Consider the following 24,277-nt stretch of genomic DNA (forward strand, 5'->3'; position numbering starts at 1 on the left):
GGAGTGACATTGATAAAGAACCGATCACCATCATTTTACTAAATAGCCCATACTGCAAACTGCTACCAGCTGACTTGTTCAGGTTGCAGTTTTTTTGTACACTAGTGGGAAGCCCAGCAGCCCAATACTGAAGGTATCCTCACTCCAGCCAGATGGACCTTCATTAATACAGGATGGAGAAGCACCAGGGAGCACAGACCAGAGAGACCTAAGCTGATAAACTTATGCTCACCCCAGAGCAAGAGGGTATAGTTACTGTATTGGCAAAATAGAAATAAAACTGAATACAAGCATTCTGAGATTAAAAAATTCATACATACCAGAGGCACAGTTTTGTTCACAAAAACAGCTTTCATTGAGGAAGTCTTAAGGTCATTCTGCTCTGCAGCTGGTCCTTGAGAATACATGGATTTTTCAATGGTAGTACACAGTAGTTTGGTGAAAATAAATGCACTGGTTTATTGATTGAGGGAGGAGTTAAACGTGTATAGAAAAAGTGAAGTCATATTGAAGAAGAAACACAAAATTTTGACAGTTTGATTGATCCTGATTGGAAATATTGTGTCCTATTACTATGAGGACAGCATGCAGAGAAAAACTCACTATCTTTGGGTAGCAAGCTTTTTCAGAGGAAAACTCACTATCTTCTTCCTGATTTTCAGGACAGTCTGGAGAACAACCAACCTTCCATCCAAAACCTTAATCCATAAAACCTGGTCTCTTTAGTTCTTAGCATCTCTGTATTCTTTAACATATTACCCATACTTCAGACAGTATTTTGGGTGTTATGACTTGCCCATGTTCAAAATTATAGAACTTAAAGTAATTCTGAATATTATTATACAAAAAAAAAGAGCTGTTTTCTGAAGAATGAGATCTCACTAACTGTATTTTAGACATTACAATCTTGTATTCAGATAAAAGAAAGAACCATAGACCAAAGCTACTGATATGAATCTTTTTTAATTAACAGATACTCCCTTTATTTTAAGACAACTTGAAGGCATCAAATAAACAGTCAAAATTATTGTATACACTAAAGTCAATTAAGGGTTTTTTCTAATCGCTATTTTTTGCCCAGTTTACTGTAGGATTTATCTGGCAGTTTCTTGTTTGGCTTGTAGATGCATATATTTAAGTACTAAAAACTTTCACTATAACAAGTATCTAATTCCAGAATGGATCAAGATCTGTCATTACTAGACAGTTCACTTTTAAACTGAAATAATAAAACTGTTAAGTATCAAGCAGTTTGTTCCTCAAAAGTACAACGAGAAGAAATGGTCCTTACTGTAGTAACAGTCATACATTCTTGTTTCTAATGATTCTAGAATAAGAATTCACACAAGACATTTACTAATTAGAAGCAAATCAATGCAATCCTCATTGCTATTACCACATTTACACTGTCTTGGTTTTTTTTTTTTTGCTCAAACACAAACAGTGTATTTTATTGCTCCCAAAGTCATATATGACTATTGGAAAGTCATGATTGATGGATCTGATGTCTTTGGTTGGTCACTCTGAAGGTGGGCTGGTATCAAGAGACTTTCAGCAGTCTTCATAAAGGACTTCATCTACTTGGACATCATTTTCTGTCACAGGCACTGATTCACAAATCTGTTCCCTAAAAGCCAAGGCAATCGTGTAAGGCTTTCCACTGGGATGTTTCATACATCTTTCAAGATAGGTATCATAATATCCTTTCCCTCTTCCCAGTCTGTTGCCTTTTCTGTCAAACCCAAGGCCTGGCATGAAGATAAGGTCAAGACCTCCTGTAGAAAAATGAAATAAACATTAGTGGATGCACTGTGGATTTCCTGATGGCTTGACTACATCCACATAACTTCAGACATCTGCAAAAACACAAGCTTTGTGTTTCACAAAATGATTCCCTCTCTTTGATCAGATGAAAAATACTTTGAATACTAAACCTGTAAATTTACATTTTCTTCTTATCAATTGCAAACTAGATCAGCTGCAAAATAATTGGATCTTGAAAAGCTAGAAGGAAAAAACCCTACATTATAACAAATTTATTTTATCATTTTAACCCCCCACTTCCAAATACTAATGATTATGACTCTAAATCCAGACAGAGAATGAACTCAGGGAAATTAAATGCAGGAGGAATCAGAAAATCAAATGAACTTCAACATCAGACACAAAAATAGAAAAGGAAAAAAGGATGAAAAGAAGATGCATAACAGAAGAGAGAGCGTCTTCTTGACAGAACTTTAAGATGTTGTGAAACTTCACTGACTCTCCCAAAACCAAAGAGCCTTGAATACAATATATTCTGAAAGTGGGTATTTGTCCTCTTATATCAAGATCAAGAATATCCCTCCTTCTGGAGAAATGTGTAGGGTATGGGCTCCCCAAGACTCTCCTGAGATTGCACTTGATTGGAACTCAAAATCAGTTAAAAAAACGACACAAGCTACAAAAGCTGCCAATCATCTGGACAAAACAGACCCAACCAGCTGGTGAAACCCTGACAAAAGACTCCACCAACCAGCTCCTGACAAAAAGGCAAGAACAGCTAAGCCCTTTTTCTTGCTTTGTTCACACACTGTGCTGCTGTAGCAGATGGACACTTAAGGAGAGAAGGGCAGGAACGGTAGTGGAAAGCCAGCGCAGACTAAACCACAGCTGACACGAGTCTGGAAAAAAACCAAATATTGCATCTCAGTCCACTGCTTCTTCCTTCTTACAGGAACGGTACTTAGCCTTGAGCAGCTGTTCTGTAACTAGCTCTGCTCTTTCACCAGGGCTAGGATGTGTCAGGTACATTTTCCACTTTTCTTATGTTCAAACCTACTCTCCTGCCATTTTGGATTGAGCTGTTCTCATTACATCTGGCTAAGGAATGATGCCCAACATTCAAAGTGATGTGTGGGAGCACATACTGGAAGAGCCAGAGCTAAGCAGAGATTTTTCAGTTTCCAGGGAATCCCATCTGAGATCATGTAGCAACTCCAAACTTGGTCTGGAAGAGCATGTTAAAAGTTCACATAAGACCGGCTTATTTGCAAACACTTCCCAGGCTCCTGAAGATTTCCTTCCATTGTTCACCTTTCAGAGAAAAGTCACTGACGTGAACACTCACCCATCATAACATCATGACTTAATTAGAACATTGATATAAAATATGCAAGACAACACAGTGTGAAATGCTTAGAGAAGATCAATCTTGCAAGTCCAGCATTATACAGTTAAGGAGCCTGGGTTTTTTAAAGAGGTCAGAGAAGTAAGAGGAGGGAATTAGCTAAAGGGCAGACCACATAATATTACTGGTTGAAATAAAAAGAAGTCTCAGTGTTTTACCACGCTGCAGTCAACTTTTGACTCATAGGACAGACAAATGGCAAATGGCAAACAAAGAGGAAAAGAGGCATGAGGGAAGAAGTATGGTCTCACCTGAAAAGAGATGTAATTTTTATGGTATCACCATGTACATTGTGTTGGATGTATCATGTCACATCTCCTCAGTTTGCAAGTAAAAATACCTATTTGCCAATTATCAGGCCTACGGACTAGGACCTAGAAACCAGCTGATCATTTCCCCATTAGCATGGTCAGTAGTAGACTCTGCAGGTCAAATCCTTCCCGAGTTACTCCTGTGCCTACTACTTATCCTCTCCATAATTTGCCTCACATCGGCTTTGCACAGAAACCAGTATGTACCAAACATTAACGATGCACAGAAAGAATTACACTCTGCCTTACACGTTTTTTTCATCTGTTTTCACTCCATGTGACTCTCATGGCAAAAAGCAGGAAACATTTTCAGTCACTACTGCTGGCAGGTAAGAATGCACACAAGGGGCAAATCTGCAGAGAAAAAAGATGCCATTTCTCCTTACATTTGTATTACAGACAGGAAGAAGACAAGTCAAGGGAAGCACTAAGGAAAGACGGAATTGGCAGGAACAGTGAAGGAAAAAAAGATATTTTCTATGTAGTTTAGCTGATAGCACCAGGCACACTCGAGTGAATTTAGATGTATTAAAGCATTGTGTTTTCTTCTGGGTTCTCTGGAGAAACAGAGAGTGTTTTAATGAGTTAGCTCCTCTGTAATCATGGATTTTTTATGCCGAATAACTCAAACAAGCTTGTGCAAATCTCAATATGAAAAATTACACTGTAAGTACTGTAATAGTTGCTCTTATATTTTTCTTCTACTGGAGCACTGCAATACTGACTGCTTTTGCTCTGACTCACAACATGCTGATATCCATGCAACTCACACCACACAAGACTTAAATAAAATGGCAAGCAAGACTTTTGGTAGAAAAATGACACAGCTACCCTGCAAGGAGCCCGAGGGCAGTTCAAGCAGCATTAGCCCCAAATCCTACTCCGGGATCTAGAATGAATGGCAGAGAGCTGTATGGAGAAAATGCTTCTCCGCCACATAACTTGGGGAGCAACAAAACCTCTTGCGGTGCCTGCGGCAGCGCGGGGGAAGAGCTGTCACAGGATGAGAGGTGACACACAGATGAAACCAAGATTGCAGACATAGATGAGACCAAGATTGCAGACACGTAAGATTACTATCAGCAATGAGAGAACATCAACAGGATGGCAGGTGAGGGTAAGAGCATCTTACCCCTCTTGGCACGGGGCCCTCATGCTCCCAGGCCCTCCCAGCCCTGCAGAACCTCTGCTCGCCACTCAGGATACCCTGCAGGCTTGCTCTGTTCTCGAGTCCTACTCCTCTTGCTCCCACAGACCACTATGTGAAGTGGCATCCTCGTCCCTCAGAAGAAAGAGCAGGTACTTGGGCATCAAACACTAAATTAGTTTTTAGTGCCTTGTAAAACATGCTAAGGGAGGTCTCACATTCACCACCTACTTCTGTCCCTCTCGTAACGTCCACTGTCGCCCATGTGTCCATAGTCATTAACTGGTGGTTCTTGGACCCCTGAGGGTCCTGTGACTACATGACAGGAGCCCAGGAAAGCATACCCACAGCCAAGAGGGTTTTGCTATAGGTAATCCGTGCTTCTCGTGGAATACTTGCTTGTGGTCTGCAAATTGCTAAAGACTGAAAACACTGTCTCAAGCAACAATGCTTCTATGTAGAGAACATCCATGCTTCTTATACACTTTAATTAAGCTACTGGGTATCCCCGTATGGTTAGTAATTATGATGACAGTCACCTAATACTTGCTGTATCTATGACATGAGCTCTTGTGGCCACAGCTCCTTCAACTGTGTAGCACCGTGAGTGAAATAATATACCCTGACTTATTTATCAATGTGGGCATACAGCCATGCTGACACAGCCACACAGGTTTCATTTATACAGCTAAATACAGCAGAGTCAGAAAACAAATTGATTTACAGGATCACAGGTGGTCAATACTGTTGAATTGTCAGCACACTGTCTGGCACTGCCAGTCCAAGTGACACCCACGCCTGCTTCAGGGGACAGGATTCTCAGGGGAAGACAGAAGAGTACAGGTCTGGCTCCTTCAATCCTGTGCAGTTCTACACCAACAAAACTGGTTTTGCTCCTCCAGACACAGACACAGGCTTTCCTGCCACATGCTGGAATATGCAACACAAATCCTGGCATTGATGCTATAAAAATACTGCTGTGATGGTCTGGCATAAGGCCTGGTATTATTAAAGATACTACAAACTGGGGAAAAGATAAAAAACCCCAGTATTGCCTTAGGGCCACAGAGGTTTCACATGAGACCAAAAAGGAAGAATCAGACCGAGTTCTGTGTAGCGTGGACAGGACTAGTCTGCGCCACTTAGCCCTGTGTTATTTAGCAGTGTAGATACAGTCATAGCTTCAGAACCTGCCATGTGGGTGTACAGGCACACTCTGTTTGCACTGACTTGTATACATCTATGTAGACATACCTTATGTCACAGAGAAGTGAAATGACTTGCCCAAGGACTCAGGAAATGTGTGGCAAAACTACATGCAAAAGGCAGGTGTGCAAGCTGCGCGTCCCCTGACTTAACCAGCAGACCAAAATATTAGCATCCCCTCTCTGGTGTTTTAAATAGGAATACACAGTTTCGTTTCCTCTAGGCAGCTGCGGTGAATCTCCTCAGTTCAGCAGTGCAATTCTCATTACCCTTCATGATGGTATCAGGTTTGATTTGTTCCCCAGGGAAGGATTTTCTCCTTGCACCTCATTACCTCTCTTCTCCTTAATCTGATGTTCCTATTTGAAATGTCAGCTGGCATTTTCAGAAGTGTTCTTGACAATGGTTAATTATAGAAGAGTCCATACAACTGCACAATACAGGTCATGTAAAGACTGCTGGGGACTTGTCCTGCTCTCAGAAGGAGCAGCCAGCATGGCCCCTCTCCTCCCAAGTTTGAAGGGGCTTCACCAGCCCAATGCCACCTGCTGTGTATGGTCACTCATCTTCTCCTGCACAGCTAGACAGTCCTTAACAGAAGATAAAACTGAAATACTTTGTCATCCCGTCTTCTCATCCCTCACCGCCACTCGCTTTCTGGACACAGTGAAGCACCTGGGACCCATCAAAGCAGGAGCCTTGATCCTTGATCCTTGCCTCCAAAGCACTTACAAGAGGATGAGGCAGAGGCTGAGCTGTAGCAACTCCTGTGTCCCTGTAAAGAATGGCAACGTGCTCATAAAAATCCTGTTCGCAGCACAGATGCTTTCTGAGCTCCAGCCTACAAGAGGTTGACAGCAATCAGCTCCGTACACTACTGCTGCTGCTCCTCACAGCAGTAGCTGTGCAGTTTGAGATTCTTCCTGAAGCACAGAAGCTTGTGTATTGTTTACTCCATCACCACAAGGATGGCTTGATCCTCCCAGACTAGTACTTTGGGCAAGAACCTGCTTTTCAGTAGTTGGGTTTTTTCCACTCACAGCCTGCTCTGTGGTGGTAGTCAGGGACTCCCCCTGATTTACTCAGGTGTAAACAATTACATACGGTGCAGGACCAGAAGAACCAGTACAAGAACAGCTTTCTGTTGAAAGGAGTGTTTATGGTGTTATACATGCCATAAACAATGCCAGATCAGTCTATGCACAACCTCTGTGGAGCTGACAAATATCTGAAAGCTGTAGATTTACAAGGAATGAAAGCTTACTTTGGTCCTTTTGTGATCTAGCTAGGACCACAATGGAGAAAAAAACCCAGACTCTCTTGCAGGAAAACCTTACTTTTCAAAATGAAAAGGGTGCAGTAACCATCTGCTGCCTCTGTATCTGCTACCCCTGCACAGAGGAAAAAAATAACTCAATCACTTGATCCTAATGTTTTAAGTATCAGTCTTGGTGACATGCAGAGTACAAGCCAATGAGTTGAAGTAACTCAGATAGTTCTAATTAATGACAGAGTAGTTCCTGTAACTTTAATTACTGTCAGCATCAACATAGTTAAGCCTCTTGGGTAAGTATTAACTTCTCAACATATACTCTATAGGGCACAGATCATCATCTTGTTCTGTATTTAAACAGCACCTAACACTGTGGTCTGGGTTAATCACCAGACCTCAGGGAAAACAACTCCACAGAAGTAAATATTTCAATTATGCTGCAGCAAAACATATTCCTTCCCCTTCATGACTACTGCAAAGCCTTCTTAGAATGTCCCAGGTGCCCCTCTCACTACTGCTGAGGTTGCTAACAGCTTGGTATTTCCTTCCAGATAAAAGTTTTCTGCCCTTTGGAAAAAACCTGCCCTTGGTTTCAAGTGCAGTATCTCTGCCATTACACACTTGCCTTGGTATAAGGTCAAAAAGGGAAATGCCAGATCTGTTCACTACAGGCCTAATCCAGATCCTACAGAGTGCATGGTTTCTAGAAGGGCTGGGATTGCTTCCAGAGGAAACCAACTCCTCATCCCAGCTAAATCCTGGAGAAGCCAGATACTGTTATTTCCCCAATCAAATGATCAAGGAGACAAAAACATTACCCTCTGCTGCAATTTATAAGCATTTGAAAAAAAAAGTCATTTGTCCAAAACCAATGATGCTGACAGACTTATTCCAGTAACATAGGGGTTCACAGACATAAGCAGTTACATAGCTTAACTTTACTCCAGACAGTCTGCTAAAATGCAAATGCAATCCCTTAAACAGAAAGGAAACTCTTTTTCAATAATTTCTATTTGCTCACATGATATAGCCTTTGAAAATCAGTATCAGAAGCTCAGCATGAATTCTCATGTCCCTGGAAACCTAAGTTGCAATGCAAGGGATCAGATCCTAATTTACTGTAAATAAGCATTGCCTCACTCATTCTCCTCCGCATCAACCTGGAGAACTACATGAAAAATATCCCAAATTAATGAGTCTGACATGAGTTTGAGAAAAATCAATTCTTTCCTCTTGTAGATACTTCTTGTTCTTGATACTTCTTGCTCATAAACGGATCTCCTCTAGTTCTCACTCTGTATTCTCCTTATTATCCCAAACAGTTACCTAACAGGACTAAAAGTTGTGTTTCATCTTAGTTTGAAAAAACATCTCATTTAAACCGCAGTCAGTAGTTCTTCCTCCAGGTGTTTCCCCTGTGTAAACACCTTTAATTGTGCAGTATCACATCACTTCAGCAGGACTTACTGTTTTCTAACTATTCATAGACATCTGTTGCTTTAGAAGGAGAGCCAGAGAGATGCTCACTTTTTACACAGAACACACTAGCCAGGCACAAGAATCAAAAATCAAAGTATTGCATTCCAGTCCCACAGGCTCCATCCATGGTCTCCTGCTATGGGACATGCCATGAGGCCCTCAGGCTAATGCTCACCTCATCCAGGGCGAAATACTTCTAATACCAGGGGCAATTACTTGCTTTATTTTCATTCCTATTTCTGTATGGGACTTGCAGGCACCAGGAAGGTTTTGTGTCCTCTTGTCTTCTAAAAAACTTTTTACCCACATCCATGCACACCCATAACCCACCAATCTATCTTTTACACACACGCAGATGCCAAACAGACTACCTTCTCTGCAATCCATGCACCCCAGGTAATTGGTCCACTGGCATGACTGAGACAGCTTTTGTTATTACTTCAGTAAAGTATTTTGCAGAAAATAGAACCATCAGCAGAATCTACAAACAAGCACTGAGCAACTCAGCATTTATCTGTCTACTCATCCATGTCAGTGCTTTGTGTCAGCATGAAACATTGGTATCCACAGTTCACACTTGCCCTTCTGAACTACAGAATAAAATATTTATACTTCTCCCTGAGAAGCTACATGATAGCCATCAGTCATACAGGTTTAAAACAACTGACTGGCAGCCACTCTCCCATTATTAAACCTGCAAAACACACTAATAAAGCTGTTTGATCAGCTCCTCTGCTACTAAACTGTGATCAAGCAAACACCCTCCTAGTCTGAATTCATTTAAAACAAAATCTTATCAATTTAGTGCCAATGCATTTGAAAGGTTAAGTGTGCTGCACAGCATAAGCTGTAGTACATCAGCCCTGCACAAACAAACCTATCCTGCTCCACAAATACATATCCTTTCATGTGTCATCAGGGAAGCTACTGTATAAGGCTAAAACTTGTGTTCAAATCTAGCTGGTTTCACAATGTGGGAAGACTGTGTGAGGCTACAACCATCGCGCCCATTTCCCCTGAGGTTTAACTTACAGTCAGCTGAGGTCTAGTGTCTCATTTTCAGAATCTGCCAAATGTCTATCTAAAAGAAAATTTGAACAAGTACTTTTCTATTTCACTATTATTCATCACGTCTGCGTAAGCCCTGTAAATAAACCATAATCACTCAACGCCACCTACAAAAATGTCTGGTTTTGCAAATTCAGAATGAAGGAAATAATTGATTAGAAATGCTTTAGTTATCTGTTTGTGAAAAAATTACTTATCTGCTCCTGGCATTCAGATATGTGAGCAGATAAATCAGCAGTCTGATTGGGAAAATATGGTCAATGAAAAACATTTGGTTCAAAGGCTTGCACCTGGGTTCTCCTGTGATTTTAAACCACCAAAATGTAAGATGTATCAAGGAGCAATTCCAAAGAGAGGACAAACGGCTTTGAGCCACTTTGTAGCACATCAACACATCCTGTTAAAACAGCAAATGCTGACTGCAAATTTGTTCCTTCAGAGAAACTCACAAGGCATTTGGTGCTTGAACCTATGTCAGGATTGTTGTAACATTGCTGCAGCCTAAAATACAAGGATCTTTGTGTACCATTATGTGTTTTTACATGAAATTCTTTTAAGATCTTATCAGCTACACTTTCCATAGTGTTTATCTGAGCACTTATTCAAAAATTTCCACTCAATACATGTACATGTGCACTACTTCATTTCTTCACTCTTGGTCTTCTTTTGCATGCTGCTGTCTGGATATTTTTAAATCAAAATATGACAGAAGTGAATCATTTGGGGATTTTTTTCAATACATCATGCATCACTATCAATATTTCCAACACCCTTTGACTCAGTCAGCAGATAGCCTATCATAAAATATGCAGAATTGCTTGTGAAATATAAATGGTTAAGACATCAACTTCTTTGTCAGTGCATAAACCTGACTCCTGTAAGGAGGTACACCACTTGATGGGAACATTAGGCATGCTTACAGCCAGACTTTATTGAACATGTAGAGTGAGCTGGCTTGGAGGTGATGGTACCTTCATTGTTTGAGACAAGTATGTTAACATCACAACAGCTGAGAAATCCTGCTTCTTTCATCACAAGATTTTCTTCTACCTTTTTAAGATTGCACAGATTCCCTGGAATCCTCCATCTCCCTCACTCTAACCCCTGATTTTCTGGAGACGTTAGGCTGGAGCACTTGTTCTCCTGTGTGTGTGAGCACACTGCCTGGATGAGATTTTAATTATAGGAAAACAGCCTAAATGGCACCAATGCTCCATGGTAAGTGTATGGAACACTGACACCTGCCGGCAAAGGGCTTCAAGTCACTCCTGGATATGAATTTGCCTTCCATCTACACCCCAAAAGCTGATTCCCATCTCACATGCACAGCAGCCAGCACAAACAGGAACTGAGTGCTGTTAGGACGCCAAACATGGAGACCAAGAACTATTGTCACACTGTGAAACAGCAGCATCAGTCTCCTGCTCCCTGAAAACCAGTGGCTCTCGGCCAGGTCCAAGGAATTTCCCACCATGCAGGGGAATTGACAGTGTCATTCTGAAACTCAGCAAAGACAGCAGGGATTAACTGTGCCAGGAAGACAAACCTTTTGTAGCTGGAAAAGTGCTGACCTGATTTAATAGCCCACAAAGCTGGCAGAAAACCAATCATAGGAAAAAGCAAGAAAAAAAAAAAAAAAGAGTAGTAATTTTCTGCCAGATTCATGAGCTGAATCTGCTCAGCAGTGAGTACCGGAGACGGCACCAAGCTTGGGAGGATGAGGGGAGCACAGTGTTGGAAGCAAGAAAAAGGCAGCAGGATTGCCCTGTCTGCAGGGCTCAGCTGTCTCACCAAACCACATCTTTGGTCCACATTACCCTACACAGGTGGGCAGCAGGAAAGAGCTTCCTCTCCTGTTCTCCAGATTGCCCTGATTATGTGCACAAAGGCACTGAGATGCGCTTGGCATCGGCTCTTCGTTTTCAAAAATGAAAATAAAGGGAGACAAAAATGCCTGTTTGGGTTAATTACCACAGCCAGAGATACCTGTATGTTTGCATTTCCCTTGTATGAGTTTGCTGTAGACTCATGCCACACTCTAGAAATGAACCTAACTTATTTGCTTTTGAGACATTCCTGTCTCTAGGAAACAGTATGAAGAAAATGGCAACACTACTGTTCACGCTCACTGTAGCAAAATTAGCCTTCTTTGAAACAAAACACTTGAGAGTCACTTGCAGTGAATTTAAAGCCCTTGCTTATGTTGCTTTCACTTCTCTTTAAACTTTAATTGATTACAGCAGAAGTAATCTTTTTAGTTGTTTTGCTGAGTGCAAGGAGAATGTTTTCTGAAATAAGGCAAACAGGGATGTGAACTTAGGATGATTACAAGGAAAAGCACTCTTTTAAAGCCTTAATGAACTTTATCAAAGCAAAAAGCTGTAGTATTCCAGAGCTCTCAGCCCTCCAGGTTCACTGCAGGATACCCTGGCACAGGCAGTATTAAAATTAAACCATACAGTGTTCATGGTTTAGTCTTTACCAAGGAAGTTCAGGACAGAAGGGCACCAAAGGGCATTACAAAGTGATGCCACATAAACACATCAGCTTTTGCATTTCAGAGCATTTTCCAAAAGCCTTTCAAAGAAGGACTGTAATCATGTCATACCTCTTTCTGAACATAAGCACTGGGAGAAGCTCAGCTAAAAGTATCTGCACACAGCAAATTGGGTGCTGGTTGTTATTAAGCTGTTTCAGACAGTTGTGGAAGCTGGTGCAGATATTAAAGGGAAGGGCAGACACCAGATGCAGGGGAGAGCAATCCCAGTGCCAGGGACGGAAGATAAACCCTGAGGAAAACAGTTGCTATCACAGTTGGGTCCAACACCCGAAATATTTTATTTCCAAACAAGTATTTTCCTAGCTCTACCTGTTATGGAACATGCTAGACAGAATAATGTACAATTATTTTATGAATCTTTAATACTGCAACAGACATTTTTGTAGTAATGTGTCATTATGTGATACTTGTGTGGAAAACAGTAAAAAAGATTGCCCAGTGAGCTGATTTGAAAAGCAGTGTATTAGTATATACAGAAATAATTAACATCTACAGTGCTACTACATATACTTCACAGTTTTTCTTTACCAGGGCATAACATTTTCTATCATGCACCTTTTCTTCAAAATAACATCAGAGAGGTTGCAAAGGTTGAAAGAGCAATGGCTGGAACTCTTACAGATCTAGAAAAGCTTCTATATGAGAATAAGAAAATAGACAAAGTTTGACAGAAAAAAAAAATAGATATAATACAGGTTTAACTAAACAATGAATAATAAAAAAAAGTAAATCAAACATCCTTATTTACTTCTCATGATAGAAGAATTAACTGAAAGCAGCAAATCTAAAATGAATACAAGGAACATAGTATTACACATTGTAGGAACATAATATTAACATAATAAGGAACATAATATTTCACATTACAACTAACTAACCAGTACAACTCACAGCTGTCAGAAGGCAGCAGAGCCAAGGGCTTAATACAAATAAAATTAGATGCTTAGAGGAACACTTTGAATGCCCACAGGTAAAGAGAAACCAGAACCTGTTTGTAAGGGAATAACTCAGGGACTGCAGCTGCAGAGGTAGGAAGAGATTTCAGTTATTGATACACAGCTACAGGTTGTGAGATTTCCTGACTCTTGTTAAACACAATTCTGGATTGTATGTCCAGTGCTCTGATCCCGCACTGTTTGAGTGGAAGCATCCTCTCTCCACAAGACTCATCACCAGAATGCTAATGCCTCACTTGCACTGAATTTGTTCTCATTATGCATATCAAAATACTATGGCTCATTGTCTCCAAGCTGAAGTTCATTCCAAACTTTAAATCATTTCATTAAAAAATAAATTACATTAAGAGCTAAGCCTCGATTTTCAATTTTGTTTCGTGCCATGCTCTCAGGTTTTCTTTTTTATGACCAGTGTAAAAAGATTTTAAATTATAACCTATCCCCTGACATATTTTGTACCGTAAGTTTTAATCAAGTCTCTCAGAGGAAAAGAAAAACTAATAGTACCCTCAATCACTTTACAATCTTGTTTGGGGTATTTTTTTGTTTTTATCCTAAGCAGTAATATTTAACATCTCTGCTTTTCACATACCCGTATTTCATTTATTCCAAATACATTCCAATCTGCATATATCTCATTTAAATATTCAGTTACCCCTGAGCATTATTTAGGACAAGCTTTTTTTCAGAATGATTAGCATCATTTTGTATACAACATCTAATGGAGTTGAAGTAGCATATTAGACCTTCCTTGTGCTTCAAGACATAGCATTTTCTCCTCACACTGCTTTTTATTTCTAAACTCTAATGCGCCTCATATTTCAAAACCCTCCCATTTCTGGTGCATCTTTTGGGGGGGGGGGGGAAGGGGGCAACCCATTATCTTTTTTTTACATCCCATTTTATTTTGCAGCTGTAAGTTAAACCTATTCCTCTTAAGACTGTATTGCCACCACTTCAGTCACACTTCTAAAGAACTGTGCTAAAATTTGGAACAACTAAGAATACTGATGGCATCAGAAGGCCATCAGTTCTGGCAGCAAATGCAGCCTCTTTGAATGTATGAATAAATAGCAGGAGTTTAAAGACAAGTGAAAAAGAGCTTCTGTGGACTAAAATGTTTCTGCAGGGCACATCCCAATGGCAAAGTTTAAAATAGGGCTAATGGTCAGTCAGGAATAATTTCAAACTACTTGTGGTTGCTTGGAACTGTAGCCTAGGGGTAGCCAGCATTTTCCTTGCTAGAGGGTCACATTTCCCTGCATAAATAGCCATTATAAACCAAATACAATCCACAAGGTAAGCTGCCCATCTGCTTCTGCTACCAGAATGTTGTCATTTATGCTACAGCAGGTCTTAGAGTGTTCTGGAAGTTATAAGGGCAGAAAGATATAACTACCATAACCTTAAAAGCCAACATTCAAAAGGTTATGTGAAACCAAGGCTGCAAGAAGTTGCTGCTAGACATATGTCAGTATTTCCTCACTTCATTTCAAATACAGATCTTTCCTTATTATTAATAATAAATATACTGTTATTTAAAACACGGATTATCTAGTTCATTTTTCACTAATTATCTTGAAGGTAGAACACATATATTGTGATCAGTAGACCACCAAAGTTTCTAGCACTGAAAACGCCAGAAGTCTCCAAACTACATTACAAAATAGAAGTCCAGTTTTTAATACATTAATTTCTTGGAGCAAAAATACATGGTGCTTTAGTAGAGCAGTAGCAGATTATTCAGCATGCCCTGTTACATATAAGATGCTGTATTTTCAAGTGCTGACATTTTTCAGCTTAGGTATTTATGCCAAACTGAGGGGACTGTGTTCTATTTCTTTTATTTCAGGCAAAATGGTTCACTAGTTTCTGAGAACAAAGCTAGCAAAAAAAAAAAAAAATGAAGGAGAAAGCTCTGTTGCTCCATGTTTTGAGGCAAAAACTTGAAATCTTGCTCTTAGTACCCTCTGTGTCAACAATGTGACTTTAGTCCAGTTCAATTCCATTTGATTTGGCTTATACAATATTTGAAAACCTGCCATTTTCACAGGCTGGGAAAAGATGTGTCAGGGTCTCTCTGAAGATGCTACCCTCTCTGTATGGCTGCTGGAGTCACAGTGGCATGGGTGGCCCCACAACTCTCTCTAGGAGCCAATGCCAGTTTACAGGGGATGCTCCCTCCATCCTGGATACTCATTCCCATCCCACACATGTTGCACTGATATGGCCACACAGTAAATTGGATCCATTTGTCTGGGTTAAAAAAATCCCAGCCGAAACAGGGTGGAGGAGAGGAGGAACATACCCTTCATCCAAAGCAGCAAGCTGATCCATCTTACCACAGAGAGGCAGGAATATACTGAAAACACATGGAGGGAAATCTGCTTAAACCACTTCTGCTGCAAAGACAGAGCACATGGAGCTGCAGGCTCAGCTCCTCTTGCCAGCCCCAACCACAAGGACTCCAAAGGACTTTCATTTCAGTAGCTGCTTCTAGTCCTGCTGACTGGGGCAAGACTGGGAACTGAAACATGGAAGGAAATGAGGACTGAAGTTTCACTAAGATTTTTTTGGCATACCACCCGTTTACGCAACCCCTCATCACAAGCTTCCTGCCAGCCCTTCAGTTGCATCAGTCCAAATCTGTGTCATGGCCCTGTCTCAGAGAAGAGCTTTTTCTTGGGGCTGGGTTACTTCTAATCAAGACTGGTTTCCCAGTATTGCTCCCAATGTGGCTACATGGTCATCTATGCTGGCCTAGGAGAGGAGGGGTGGGGACCAAGAGGAGGAGAGAGGGCAGCAGCTTATTTAATCAGGCACTACCCGAAAGAAACCATCACAAAACTATGTATTTCCTACTGTTCAGTAAAAAAAAGTGCTATTTAACAGAGTTTTTCTAAGCCAATGAAAAGGAGAAATAAGCCAGCACAGTGGGGTAGGAAATGAGTAAATAAGGATGGGGAATCTTGTATGTCTGGAAGCGGACAAATAGCTTGGCAGGGGCAAGCTATTTATGTTGGCTGAGCTGCCCCTGAAATGACAGGCTAGGACTGAGAGCAGGAGGAAATGGGGAATATGGTGGAAGGGCCAGAGAAGGGCACTTGAAGAGGAAGATTCAAATAGGCTGGGCAAAGAGCAGAAGGATGGAATGGGACATTATAGTGGCAGAGAAGTTAAAACTTGTAAAAGGGGACCTAGCCCAAGGACAAGTCTAGGAAATTATAATTTTGGAGGAAACAGAGAAGAAACCATAATGTTTGGAAAAACAAGCAAAAGAGTCAGTGTTCACTGGGGGCAGGTCCTTTGCACAATCCAGGCTTGAACCAGGATCCTGAGCTTCTGCTGCTTCTCCAACAGTAAATACCAGTTAATATTTTTAAGTCCTTAAGCGTTGAAGTGATGAAGAACTCATACAGAAATGAAGACCTCCATCTCCATACCAAGGTTTGAATAATGCACAGCAAAAAAAGGCCTGCAGCAATAACTTGAACAGACAGAAAGCAAATGACTGAACTCATACTTCTTCACAGCATTCATTAAGAGCAAGCAGTGCTCATCTTCCTAGTCTTTGAAAAAGCCCAGATCATTGCATCTTGGTTCATCTTTGAATAAGCAGAGATCTGACAGGTAAGGACTATGTACTAATGCACTTAAAGACTGGGGCAGAATTTACACAGATAAAGAAGCTAAATTAAGTTTGTATACATAATCTCATTTCTTAGGAGAGCACCTCAAAATCCATTACAGTAAGCAGATTCAGAGCCATAATTTCTAATAACTCTTCATTTTTTGGCCAAAGAAAAAGCCCTCTCCCCATTACCCAGGTGTATGTTTTAAAAGTTGTCTATCATTTACTGTACACTTTCAACTCCCAGTCAGTAGTTCAGTTCAATTATGAACATTTAAGCATATTTGCTCAGGTTCAAGACTTCCAGCTGATATTCCTCAGTCAAAATTTGGCCACCTGCCTTCCTTCAAAGAAGTAACCTCCAAGAATTTTACCATACGGAAATACTCAACCATTTTTTTTTTGAGCCCCAGTAAAAATAATCTCTTTTTCAATTGAACAATTTAGCTTTTCACCCATAGTTCTCAGAACAGGTTTAAGGAATAATATGTAACATTACAAATGAGGAAACCCATGTCCAGCCTGCTGTATCACACCGCCTCCCTAAACCACATTGAAATTAGAGCTGCTGGGGAAGTGTCCTTTAAATTTCTGTAGGAGTCATGATAAAAAGCAAACAGGGAGCATGGTTTTATCTGATTTACCCCTCCCAAAGTTGTGCAAGGCATCTACACTCCTGTAAACAATTACTGCAACCCGCCTGAACTTTCATTAAAAGCATTACCTTGGGCAAAACCCAATACCAGTGCACATTTATACTTCTAATGGGCAAGGATACAAATAGGAATTGGTACCTAATAAGAAAATGTACCACTGACTTGCTCCAGTTATCTAAATCTTTCAGCAGGTATAGCTGGAAATGAACCAAGTCATACACCTACATACAGCCCCTACTCCAAACAAAATATCTGAGCTTTTTGCACCTTTGTTCCTTCTGTTACTGTGTCCATTTAGCCTGAAGAAAGCAACTTTTTGTATGACAGTTACTGTCACCCATGCACAGTAGAGAAGAAGGCAGACTTTGTATTACCAAAACTGCAGTGATCTTTGTTTATACCAACAAGGTGTAATGTGGTGTACTGCCAAGATGAAAATGGGTAAATCCTGACCCAACAGAAAAAGGACCGTGTTCAAACGGGTGGGTTCATGTCTATTCAACACTGTCTGTGAGTGCTACCACAGACTGGAAACTCATGCAAAAATTATACCTAGTCTTACATTTGAGCTATTCTTCACAGTAACCATGCCTGAAGTTTTAAGGACAGTGTGAATTTAAGCTTTTTGTCATGCAAAATGAATACATTCAGAAATGACATGACTTATTTATGTACCTGCAGGGTATTTCTTGGAAATTACACAGCAACTCATGCCAGCCAGCAATTGGAACATTACTAATGTAACATCCTGTTATCTCCTTATAACAATGTAAATGCCTCAGATCACCATAGTATTTGATAACATCACAGAGATAAATGTTTCATCCACACGTAATTCCAACAATGGAGGATGGATGTAGTAGCAAGGCAATTTGCATTCCTGCAAATGTACCGAAGTTCAAAAAATATAACTGACACAAAAAAAATACAGCAATTTAAAGACACATTGAGATGCTGTGTGTGTTTCTATGAGAACAAATTGGGAGTGGGGTGGAATCTGATTATGCAATAGTGGGAAAAAAATAAACTTATTCTCTAATCTACAAAAACTGACCAAGGATAAAGGACCAAGGTCTGGCTTCCAATCCTAAACCAAATTGTTCCTAAATTACTGAGTACAAACAGACTACAATTGAGCTTCAGGCAGAACAAGTCTGACATGGCCATACACCAGTTTTTACAACTGCTCTCCTGGCACCTCTCTGTAGACTGCAGTAGCTCTTCTGGCACTGCTCTCTGCCCATAACCATACCATGGTGCAGAGAACGAAACAGCAGCTCCAGAACTAGCCAGGTATCAAAGCTTCCTCCTGCCTTCCCCCATCCTCACTGTCTGACACCAGGGCCACCCCCAACAGGTACATCTCTGTGCACTCTACACCAAATAGTCCTTTCTCCCATCACACCTAAAATTGTTTTGTGTTTACTCTGTGATCTCTGCAACTGACTTGTTGAATTCAATTAACAGCAGCTCATGAGTAGTACAAAAGCTTGTCCTGAGTGCCTGAACTAAGCTCAGTCAACAAAACCATGGACATCGTAAGGATTACCTTCAAAAGCCCCTAAATCCCACCAATATACACAAATTTTTGACAAAAATTAGGAAAACAAGTAACAGTGCTAAATAGTAAATGTAAAGAAGATGGTTGTATGAAGCAGTGAAATCCCCTCCTAGTTAAAACATGGGCACAGAAAGGATTCTGAATTAGGAAAGAGGTAGAGATTGAAAATAAAGAGAAACAAACACAGTGAAGTGTTCTGGGAAAGTACACTGGCATCCCAAGGCAAATATAAACCCAAGTTCAACCAAACAGAGTCATATAAATGTTACGTTCCTTTATCAAGCATTAAAAGCTGTTAAATCTGCGAGGTGTGGAAGCTGTCTGCATGGTGGATTTCCACCTAAGAAAATTTTCCCAGACTGAGGTTTCAAGCATGCATCCTACATGAGTTTTCCACTAACATTAAACATTTCTGCAGATGTTTCATATTAATGTGTTTACAAAAAAAAAATGCAGATAATGAACGAAGACACTGAAAAAGGAAGTTTGTTTACAAATTTGTGGAAGCTGGGGAATTTTAGGTTAGAATTTTGGAAAGGAGAGGTTATTTTGTGACCAAAACACACATGCCACTAACTATATCTAAACAAACTTTTAATTTTTCAATCCTTTGAAGAATCCAATGCCTGAGATGGCATTGTAAGTTCAAAATAAAAATGTGAGAGAATAATGATAGAAAAGACTGTAGTATTTATCCAGGACTACATGAAAGTCCTTTTATTTTCAGTCTAAGGTCTCAGTCTGGAGAGCTGTTCTGCATGGGCAGGCTCCATATCAGCACTGTGATTCATCCATGCAATACAATTTGCAGGATCAAAGATTTCAGAAAATTCTCATGTCTACAGACATCCCCTGAAAAGTTCCCTACCTTTCAGGATGCACAAACTAAAGTTCTCAGAGTGCATCCTAAAACTGTGAATCCCCATGACTTTCAATGGCAGCCTAAACCACGCTCAGCAAGCCCATCTCCTTCATGAGCCTCCATGGTATGCTGGCTGAGAATGCACTGAGGATGTTCATGAATTGGACCAAGAAGCTGATTTATTGAGAGGGTTGAGTTTCCTTCAGCTGGATCAGCTGTGCAGTCTTGTTCTTGCCCTGCTGTCATAAAAAAAGGCAAAAGAAAGAAGCATCTGCTTACATTGCCTTAAGCAACTCTACAACATATAAAACCAAAGTGTAACATTTCATTTCACTCTTGATGTCAGATTATTTCCTACTGGCCTCCAGGCTACTCCTGCTCAACGCCACAAAGCAGGAAGAAAATACTCACCACCAGCAAGAGCCTCCTCTCTTGTATTGTCATCATCACTAGGCTGAAGAATATTCCAGGATGTCAAAGCAAGTGAAGAAATGTCTTCAGCTGATGATAACTTCAGCATGTCCATGTGATTGCTGTGAGGATTGTAACGTGGGATGAAACACTCTTTGCCTTGCTCAAAAATGTCCTTAATGATTTCTTCTGTTTGGACTTCATCTGGCATGCTTAGGAAGACTGCAATTCTTTTGGATTCCTGATACTTGGGATGGCCTATCACCTACATGGAAAGTTGATGCAATCAGTTTATGAAAAGTTTATGAAAAGATGGATTTACTTAACTTTAATTAAACACACAACTGGACCAAAATATCCATTGAAAAGGGTAGAGACACAAACAACCATGCATCATAAACAGAATAAACTGACTGTTTCCTACTCTAACATTTCTACCATCAGCAAAATCAAAATAGGCAAATTTTTGCACCCATTGAACAAAACATTGTAACACAGATTTGGGCCAGCAAAAACAATTTTGGAGACCATCTCCTGGTCCTTTAAATATTTGTGCCATAAAGAGCAGACACTCTCAAATGCCCAATATCACTGGAGAAAGATACAGCAGGTCAGAACAGACAGCTTATGCAAGACATGAGGTTTTTGCATTCCTTTTCTTCCATCCTTTTTACATGCTGCATCTCTCGTCTGGGCCTAGGTAGAATGCGAAGCGCACCAATGGTAATAACTCAAAAGAAAATTAGCATCAGAGCAGATGACTGCAGAGCACAAAGTCTCCCAAGACCAGGGCCCTCTTTCTTTTTAACCTGAAACGCCTTCCCTACAGTTTAGATGTATGACTTCAAACATCACCTGCTTCTAATAGGTGATCTTATTACTGCACATTTTTCAGAGCTTGAAGGAAAGATGGCCTTGCCATATTTTGATTTTCATGAGGTTCTCTGTGCTGGTCTTATAAAAGACTGAATATAGGAAGGAAAATAAAAAACACTTATATGGTGAAAAAGTATTAGCTTTTTCATAGGGCAGAGACATAGCCTCACTGTGTCTCTGCCCTACTCCAGATTGAATTCCACATTAAAATTTGAGAGGTTTTTAAAAGCTTGTCTTCTTGTTCTCTAGTACCTTACATATTTTGCTATTTACATCTGGTCAAAACAAATACAAATGTGTCCCTACTCATTTAAATGTGCTTTATTCTTATTCTACACACTTTCAAAAAATCTGTCAAAAATATTAGACACTTGAGAAATTGTGCTTATCTATGGAACAGGGAGCACCAAATCCTCTGCTCTGTGTTTGCGTAACTGCAGGGTAACTTGCTCTGCTGAGCTTTAGCCTTTGCCCTGGTCCTGTTTTTAGAGATAAATGCCCCTATTTGAGTTGAGATATGGTTCTCACTCCTTTTTTTTTTCTTTCTTTTCAGCACAGCAGTTAAAATCCCAGGTGTAATATTCAGAATATGGATATATTTTTGTAAGACAAAAAACAAAACAAGACAACACTCCAGACCAAGTTATGGTAATGTGTTGCTTGGCCATAGAAACTTCTTAACAGTTCAAAACCAGATTTTACTTCCTTTTGTAATTTGCCTGACCTTACACATGGATTTTTCCAACTAACCGATTAAGCTCTTAAAAACAGAATTTCCATGGTAGCTTTTGTTTTAAAGAATGGGCTATTTAGTCAAATTGCAGACTCCAGACAATGCCTGTGATTCATGTTGTTGAGGGCCTCCAGAGTCAAATCTTCTCATGGGTTTGGAAAAGAAAGAAACCAAGACACAAAACTCTCCTCTTTCAAAGTGGTGCTGTGTGCTGTGGGCACCACAGAGGTCCAGTATGCTCTGACATGTCCAGTAACACATTGATTATGCCATATAGAAAAAAAAAATTAAGTTGAAGATGTAAAACCACATGCTAGCAGGAAGACAATTTCGGATGTTTTCAGAACTGTGAAGATGAAGCTACGATGACTCGGAGCAGTTTCTGAGAAGAGTGAAAAATTTCCACACTGAACAAATATTATCTGCCCTTTGTTCACCAGCTGATGGCTATTTCTGCAGAATCAGAGCATGCAAACAGCATGACTTTAATCATGAGCATAAACATTAAAAAAGACTAATCATCCAGAAGCTAATTAAATACTAGTGGCTAGGTCAGCCTGTGAAGCTGTTTCACTTTGAATTTAAAGATCATTTTGAGATGAGATTTTATGACTAAAAATATTGCTTAGGTGTTATAAAATAACTTGCTCGCTTTTATTAGCTGCAAGCACTGATGTATGTTATAAAGCTACATCCTCAGCCTTGCATTGTTCCAAATACTTTCTCAGCATTTTCAAAAATTTCTTCATGTCTGTTGTATTACCCTCCTGTAAGGAAGCTGACTCTACTTTCTGCCACTTGCACAATGCCACTCTGTTTCAAGCATGCTCAGGATTTTCAATTTGTGTCAGATTATTAAAATGGCAAGATAACATGAATTTGTATGTCCTATTTCCTGATGCCTTCTTTTAAGCAAAACAAAAAGCTGTATCTTCCAGTGTGCTCCCACTAGCAGAAATGAGTGCTGTTGCTGAGTTTATTAGCAGCAGTTAGACAAAGGCTGAGGGCTCCTAAAAATACCGACTACATGAGCTATGTGCTTATAAAGTTGACAGGACTCTGCATTTTTGAAAAGGATGCATGCCAGTATTTTCCGAAAGTTGAGAGATCTGTCTAGGATGTGTCGTTATTAAAATGCATAATCATGATAGTAGGACATTACATACATTTTTTTAAAAAAGCATTCCCAATGAAGAAAAGGTTATGTGAGTTCCACTTAAGCTTCCTATAACTTAAAGTTTCTGTGCTGCCACGTCCCACTCATGAAGTGGCTACACATTAGTATTAAGTGAAGTCCATAAAATGATTTGAGATCCTCTGGCAAGAAAATAACAATATAAATGTAGAGCATCTACAAGTACCCGCTGGTGCTGCAAAAAAAAATGAGAACTGTGCTCTATTACATGCAGTGACTGCAAAATAAAATTTTATTATGTTTATTAAAATGATAAACTACATCTCTATAAAAACTTTGTAATCCAAACACAAACAGGACATTTCAAAAGTACATGCCAATATCGTGCTGTGCTCGGATACCAGTTAGGTAAACCCTGCTTAGTATCTTTTAAAGTATAGAAATTACATTAGAAATAAAATTGCATGGAAGAAATACCACTGAACGATACAGAAAGGAAATGACAGCCAGTTAAACAACAGGCCAAATAGAGACAGTTGCTAAATTTTTATATGTGTTGTTAGGAGCGGGCCATAAAGCTAAGCCCAATGTGAAACGTTTGAGAAAAACACCCACCACGAACCCAGAAGAAACCCCCCCCGCCGTCTTGGGGTTTGCGGCAGAGTTTGCCCCAAGCGCCACCGACACCCGGCGCTTTAACTCGATGACGGCTGGCGCTGCCACCTCCGCTCCCCGCCATTAATTAGGCGTGATGAGGGGGGGGAGGCTGGGGCCGAGGCCGAGCTCACCGCCCACCCCCTCGCTGGGCGCACAGGCCCGGGAAGGCCGGGGCAGCGGCCGAGGAGCCGCCGGGTCCCCTGAGTCACCGATTCGGTCCCCGGCGGGGCCTGGGAAGTCCCCGGCGGGCTTCCCCTCGCGGGGCCGGGGCCGGGCCCGGCTCCCCGGACCTGCCCCCGCCCCCGGGCCGCTCTTCCCGGCGGGGCCGTGCGGCCAGTGGCCCGCACCCACCTTCCGACTCAGCCGGCGGGACTGGCGCTGCCTCTCCGCCGCGCCCAGCGCCCGCAGCCGCTGCCGCAGCTCCCCCCGCAGCTCCCGCTTAGCGGCCCGCAGTGCCGCCGCCGCCGCCATCTCGCCGCCCTCCCCCGGTGGCTTCGTGCGCCGAGTGAGCGCTGGGCTCGGCCGGGCGGGCCCCGGGGGTGGCGGCGCTGCCGGGCAGGGTTCCCGGGGACGGCCTGGCGCCAGG

The 24,277-nt window shown here is 41.0% G+C and overlaps 1 protein-coding gene across 2 annotated transcripts; it reads right to left on the bottom strand.

Moving 5' to 3' along the window:
* Positions 1-1,429: 1,429 nt before the first annotated feature.
* MTHFS (methenyltetrahydrofolate synthetase) lies at positions 1,430-24,277 on the bottom strand. Of its 2 annotated transcripts, none has more exons than XM_042804134.1 (3): positions 24,043-24,277; positions 20,291-20,555; positions 1,430-1,775 (listed from the first exon to the last, which is right to left on the bottom strand). In XM_042804134.1, exons 1-3 carry the CDS (start codon positions 24,160-24,162, stop codon positions 1,552-1,554), a joined length of 609 nt encoding a protein of 202 aa, XP_042660068.1. In that variant the 5' UTR covers positions 24,163-24,277; the 3' UTR covers positions 1,430-1,551. The 2 variants fall into 2 exon arrangements, with proteins under 2 accessions (XP_042660068.1, XP_042660069.1); XM_042804135.1 differs by lacking the exon at positions 1,430-1,775 and adding an exon at positions 19,672-20,118.

The sequence above is a fragment of the Tyto alba genome, unplaced genomic scaffold (genome assembly GCF_018691265.1).
Source record: "Tyto alba isolate M040663 unplaced genomic scaffold, T.alba_DEE_v4.0 Super-Scaffold_41, whole genome shotgun sequence".
In the NCBI taxonomy this organism is placed as follows: domain Eukaryota; kingdom Metazoa; phylum Chordata; class Aves; order Strigiformes; family Tytonidae; genus Tyto; species Tyto alba.